Source organism: Entamoeba nuttalli (assembly GCF_000257125.1).
Source record: "Entamoeba nuttalli P19 unplaced genomic scaffold asmbl_2792, whole genome shotgun sequence".
NCBI lineage: Eukaryota > Evosea > Mastigamoebida > Endamoebidae > Entamoeba > Entamoeba nuttalli.
In genome coordinates, this window is record NW_008575605.1 from 1 (window position 1) to 5,612 (window position 5,612).

The 5,612-nt window shown below is 25.3% G+C and overlaps 7 protein-coding genes across 7 annotated transcripts; 4 read left to right on the forward strand and 3 right to left on the reverse strand.

Moving 5' to 3' along the window:
* Nucleotides 1–36: 36 nt before the first annotated feature.
* On the forward strand, nucleotides 37–606 carry ENU1_041890 (Rab GTPase activating protein, putative; the record flags this gene model as incomplete). Its single annotated transcript, XM_008857573.1, has 1 exon — nucleotides 37–606. One exon carries the CDS (start codon nucleotides 37–39, stop codon nucleotides 604–606), a length of 570 nt encoding a protein of 189 aa, XP_008855795.1.
* An 81-nt stretch (nucleotides 607–687) lies between these two features.
* Nucleotides 688–1,236, forward strand: ENU1_041900 (hypothetical protein; the record flags this gene model as incomplete). Its single annotated transcript, XM_008857574.1, has 1 exon — nucleotides 688–1,236. The coding sequence occupies one exon, from the start codon at nucleotides 688–690 to the stop codon at nucleotides 1,234–1,236; it is 549 nt and encodes a 182-aa protein (XP_008855796.1).
* Nucleotides 1,237–1,416: 180 nt separating this feature from the next.
* Nucleotides 1,417–2,352, forward strand: ENU1_041910 (hypothetical protein; the record flags this gene model as incomplete). The annotated part of the gene is made up of 1 exon (XM_008857575.1): nucleotides 1,417–2,352. One exon carries the CDS (start codon nucleotides 1,417–1,419, stop codon nucleotides 2,350–2,352), a length of 936 nt encoding a protein of 311 aa, XP_008855797.1.
* A 151-nt stretch (nucleotides 2,353–2,503) lies between these two features.
* Nucleotides 2,504–3,295, forward strand: ENU1_041920 (hypothetical protein; the record flags this gene model as incomplete). The annotated part of the gene is made up of 2 exons (XM_008857576.1): nucleotides 2,504–3,113; nucleotides 3,165–3,295. The coding sequence occupies 2 exons, from the start codon at nucleotides 2,504–2,506 to the stop codon at nucleotides 3,293–3,295; spliced, it is 741 nt and encodes a 246-aa protein (XP_008855798.1).
* A 334-nt stretch (nucleotides 3,296–3,629) lies between these two features.
* ENU1_041930 (hypothetical protein) lies at nucleotides 3,630–3,893 on the reverse strand (the record flags this gene model as incomplete). The annotated part of the gene is made up of 1 exon (XM_008857577.1): nucleotides 3,630–3,893. One exon carries the CDS (start codon nucleotides 3,891–3,893, stop codon nucleotides 3,630–3,632), a length of 264 nt encoding a protein of 87 aa, XP_008855799.1.
* Nucleotides 3,894–3,931: 38 nt separating this feature from the next.
* On the reverse strand, nucleotides 3,932–4,156 carry ENU1_041940 (hypothetical protein; the record flags this gene model as incomplete). Its single annotated transcript, XM_008857578.1, has 1 exon — nucleotides 3,932–4,156. The coding sequence occupies one exon, from the start codon at nucleotides 4,154–4,156 to the stop codon at nucleotides 3,932–3,934; it is 225 nt and encodes a 74-aa protein (XP_008855800.1).
* A 70-nt stretch (nucleotides 4,157–4,226) lies between these two features.
* ENU1_041950 (hypothetical protein) lies at nucleotides 4,227–4,688 on the reverse strand (the record flags this gene model as incomplete). Its single annotated transcript, XM_008857579.1, has 1 exon — nucleotides 4,227–4,688. The coding sequence occupies one exon, from the start codon at nucleotides 4,686–4,688 to the stop codon at nucleotides 4,227–4,229; it is 462 nt and encodes a 153-aa protein (XP_008855801.1).
* Between the last annotated feature and the right edge of the window lie 924 nt (nucleotides 4,689–5,612).

Sequence of the window (5,612 nt, forward strand, 5' to 3'; positions counted from 1 at the left end):
TTATTTAAAGATTTAACAAGTACTACATTAAAAGTTATGTTTGATGTATTAGTTAGTATGAGTATAACAAGTGAATGTGGATATGGACAAGGAATGAGTGATATAGTAGCATTAATTATACAAGTTACATATTCAGAATTTGAAGTATTTTATTTATTTCAAGGAATACTTGAATTAGTAAAAGAATTTTATGGAGAAGAAGGAAGAATATCATCAGATAAAATGATGAATGTAGGAAATATTATTTGTGTTGTAGATGAAGAATTTGGAGAATATTTGAATAAATACAATATTACGTTTGAATTTATTGTTAAATGGTTATTGATGTTATTTAAACGAGAGTTTTGGTCAAAAGAAGTATTACGATTATGGGATAGTTTTATTTCATTTCCAAAAGACAAATTATATCTATTCTTATCAGCAACAATTCTCATCAAAAATAGATTAGAAATCATGAACAGTCAGATGAGATTTGATGATTTGTTTATTTGGACACTCAAATTAGAACATAAAATTCCATTGCAATATATTTATGATGCAGACAATTTATTATATGAATTTAGAATGAAAGCAACACCAGAACAACAAAAAAGAGTATTTAATTAAAATATTTTTTTTTGAGTTTGAAATAGAAAATAATAATTGTTTTAAGAAGAAGAACTTAAAATGATAAAGAATTAAAGTCAAATGACAAAAGAATTAATAAATGAAGTTAATAACCTAAAACAACAAATAGAATTATTAAAAAAAGAAATGAAAGACCAATCATTAATTACAAGACAAATGTTATGGTTTGGTGATTATAGTTTTTATAGTGAACATTTAGTATTTGATAAGACAACTCTTACTATCAGTTGTCCAAAAAATGTCAAAGTATCTTATTGTAATATTATTTTATATATTCCAATTAAAAAATTCACTGTTCGAGTATTAAATGGTAATGTATGTATTGGATTTGTAACTGTTAAAGAACCAATTGATTTAAATAGAGCAGTAAAACCATCATTATTACATGTATTATATTATGATGGAGTATATATGGGAGATGATAGGTCTCTTCAACGGTCATCATTTGGTTTACAAGATGGAGTTATCACTGTTAGTTATAATGAAAAAACTAAATTTATTACTTTTCAATGTAATGATGTTGAAGAAAAAGGGTTTAAAGGAGTTGAAGAAAATAATTTGTATCCACTTCTTTCATTTAAACCAGACACTGTGGTTCAAGTATTATAAAACATCAACTTACTAACAAATAACAAATTAAAAAGAATCTCAACAAAATTTAATTAAATATTAATATATTTAATATATTTTTACTATAATTTATTATTTTGAATTATTTATAAAAAAAAAAAATAGAAAAGACAAAAATGGAAAATGAACTTTAAAAAGTAAATAAAATAGTACGAAAGAATGTCAAATATTTATCAGACTTGTCCTTCACAATTCTATAAACAATTTAGAATTGCTAAACAATTAGCACAACACCAAAATGGAATGGTTCTTCCTATTCAACAACATACTCCTCTAAATGTTGGTTATTTACAACCACCTCCTCAACAACAACAAGTTCCAATACGAAGACAATATATTAGTCAAACACTTAACTCAAAAGATTATCAAAAAATGGCAAAACAAGCACAAATTTATAATAATAATCCAAGAAATATTCCTATAGCTGGTATGGTTTATCAAGAAAATCCATATGCTCAAATACAACAACAAAGAAGACAACAACGTGGAGATCGTAGTCGATTAGCAGAAATTAGAAGTCAAATTGAAGCATTAAATGCAGAAGTTGCAGAGATTTGTATGAGAAATAAAGGGAATGATGAATTACCAAATCTAAGAACTGGTGTTGTAGCACCAAATCCAATGGCAATGAAATATGGAAGAATTCCACAAAGAGTTCATGTTCAAGACGATATGCCAGATCCAGTATATGATCCATATTTAATAGATAATACATTCTTCTCACCATCAATGTCACCATCTTCTTTTACTCAAACATACCAACAACCAGATGATGATTTCTATGGTGATGATTGGGAAAATGAAGATGGATTTTCAATGACTCAACCAATTCAAATGCAACCAATTCAAACTGCTCGTCCTGTTGCTATAAGACAAGCTCAACCTATTTATATTCAACCCACTCAACCACAATTTGTTCCTGTCAGACCAATACAACCTCAAGTACAATACATTAATCCTTATCGTAATCGTACAAATAATAGATATGTTCAACGACAAAATATTCAACCAATGATCCAACAATTACCTCAACAACAAGTTCAATACGTTGCACCAGTTCAATGGGAACCAGTGAATTATTCATATTATCAATGAACTAAGTTGTGAATGTCTTTTAATATTATTTTGTTTTTGTTTCTTTCTCTTAGAAAATTAGGTTTATATTCATTTTCTTTTCACTTTAAAGATTTTATTTCTTTTTCAATTGAACTGTCAATTTTATTTAATTTCTTTTTCATAAAATAACATGACTTTTAATACCATTAAAAAATTACCAATTCTTATTAGAAATGCAGCACTTATTGCTGTTACTACAATTCTTGTTTGTTATATTTTATCAACATTCTTTAATCATTATCCATCAAGTGTAATACTACCATTCATTTCATTAACAGGTTATAAAGCACCAGAATATTATTTATATTCAATTGGATTTTGTATAACAGGTATATTATTTTTATATTGTTCATATCACATTCATTTTTCTGTTTTACCAATTACTGAATTATTTTCTGAACAACAAATTATTAAATTATTCATTACATTATCATCAGGAGTTATTTGTTTTATGATTCATGCAATTATTCCATTACAAGATGATATTATTTCATCAACTCATTTAACATTAGGAAGTAGAATTCATCAAAGTTGTGCAGGAATATTTTTCATGTTAGTTATAATACATACATTTTACATATTCAACATTCTCAAAGATAAGAAAAATGTTTTTTCTTATTTTGATGAACGTGCAATGAATTTTAGAAAATGGTGTTGTAATGGATGTGGAATTACTATTATATTAGCAATGGCAATTCATCCTACAACAATTTCTATCTTTGGTAGTGTTGCAATGAAATGTTTGTTATTTAATTTAAATGAAATAATGAATTATGTTATTAATACTTTAGTTGTTGTTTCTGTTGCAGCTATTGCTCAATGGATACTTGTTGGATTTATCATTTTAATTTTTGTTTCCTATTCAATGGATATTACCAAAATTTTACCACGAATCTATGAGAAAGAACATATAACTAAGTAATTAATCTTTTTTTTTGAATAATACTCTCTTTCTCTTGTTTTTTTTTTCTTTTTCATATTAGTATTGTTTATTGTTTGGTTTTTATCCATTTAAGTTATGTGTCTTTGAATAAATCATCAATAATGATTATTTCTTCTTTTAGTATAAAAGAAATTGAGTATTAATTAGTTGAAGGAGAATGGAAAAGAAAAAGATTCAACCTTATGACTACTTCAATGTTATTATAATATATTAATAATAATGAATGTTGAATCAACCAATTACCACTTGAAAATTAACCAATTCTTTTTTCTTAATTTGTTACACATTAAATAAGAAATGGATAAACCTTCAATCAATTAATAAGTTCAAATGCTTGGTCAATGTATGGTTTTGATCGTTCAATTCCAATTGGATATTCTCCATTCCACTCAGTTTCATTATTGAGATATAATGAGTACAATACTTCATATGGTGTTACTGTTGGAATATCACCTTCAAATTTCAATTCAGATAAATCAGAACCAAGAACAATAGCAATATCAACTTGTCCACTATAATTCAATAATTTATTTTCTGGATTACCCATGAAGACAGTGATAACATGATATTCTTTCATCAATAAACTTCTTAATTTTTTAAATGACTCAGAGTTGTCTAATTAATGAATTTCTTTTTTAGAGTATTTAATGAAAAGATAAACAAACACCAATCAGGATCAAGAAGTAAAAGCATAAATGTTGTTGCACTTCTAATTTTATCAAATAATGAATATCTATTCATTACATATTTCATTGTTTCTTTGGAACAATCAATTTCTTCTCCATTGACAATATTAATTTTCTTAATATTCATTGGATTGAAATATAACTGGAATGGCATTGAATTAAATGTCTCACTTCCATAGATAATTACTACTTTATTGATGTTCTATATTTTATAAATTATCTTTTCATACAACATAAATTAAATAATAACAAACATTTTTTATTGCTTTTTCTCTAATAATTAATGCATCTTTCATATCAACTACTAAATACTCTTTGTTTAAAGACTTCATAAAACTATATTTTTCCATTAATGAAGGTTCTACAATGATAATAGTAACATTATCAATTGGAATTGATTGAATAGCAGGAATATTTAATGGATAAATATAGACATTATTTCGTTGTTCACAAATTCCTCCAACTTCAACTACCAAAGTTTTATCATCTTTTTGGAATTGTTTAAATGAATGTTCAGAACATGATTGATATGGTGTATGAAGTATAGCAATTGTATTAATTAATGGAAGTAATGCCATATGAATTTGAGCTGATAACTCTCTATATTCAGGAGATGTACAATTTATTACAACTCGTTGATATTTTGGTAATATTCCAGCAAGTGAAGGAGGGAGGGTTATAGCCATTGTGACAATTTACTGAATTACTAAGATCACCATTCGTCTCATTCTTCTTTTCAATTTCTTTTTTGATTAAAAAACCATAAATTATAATATTATTATTCACATTGAATTTACAGTACATAATTTGTCCATAACAATACCTTTTATTAATTAAATCAATAACATAGTATTGTTAGTACTTTTAACAACAGCAGAATAATTTAGTGAAAATATTTACATTGAATATAACAAGATATATGAATGAAATAAAAAAATATATTTGATAGGAATAACTAATGAAATTAATGCAATTATTTGTTGAAGAAATAAGAAAATATTGAAGAATAAGTAATTAATATGTTTTTTAGATAACACTGAAAATAGATTTTAGTTAGAATTTGCAGATCTATTTGAAAAAGAGTTCCAAATTATGACACAAGTTACTACAAGTCTTGTTGCTAAGTCAAAAGGATATACTTGCATTCCAAATGAAATAATGAAACTTAAACATTCATTAAAAAGTCTTGATTTGAGTTTAAATCAAATTAATGTATGTTATTTATAATTTATAGACATAACACAATAAGAATAACTCACTCATTATTATAGTCTATAGAACCATCATTCTCAAATTTTTCATTATTAACTCTCCTTCGATTAAGAGGAAATAATATTAATAAGTTTCCTGATCCAATTCTTGATCTTCAATCATTAAAATGTCTTGATTTATCCAATAACCATATTACATCTATTCCACCAAATATTGTTTGTTTAAATAATTTATCTGAATTGATTATGGGTCAAAATAATCTGACATCTCTTCCAAAAGAAATTGGAATAATGACAACTCTTGTAAATATCACATTACCAGCAAATAACTTAAAAGAATTACCATTAGAAATATGTTCATTAACAAAACTAACATTTGTTTGTTTTAATTTTTTTTTT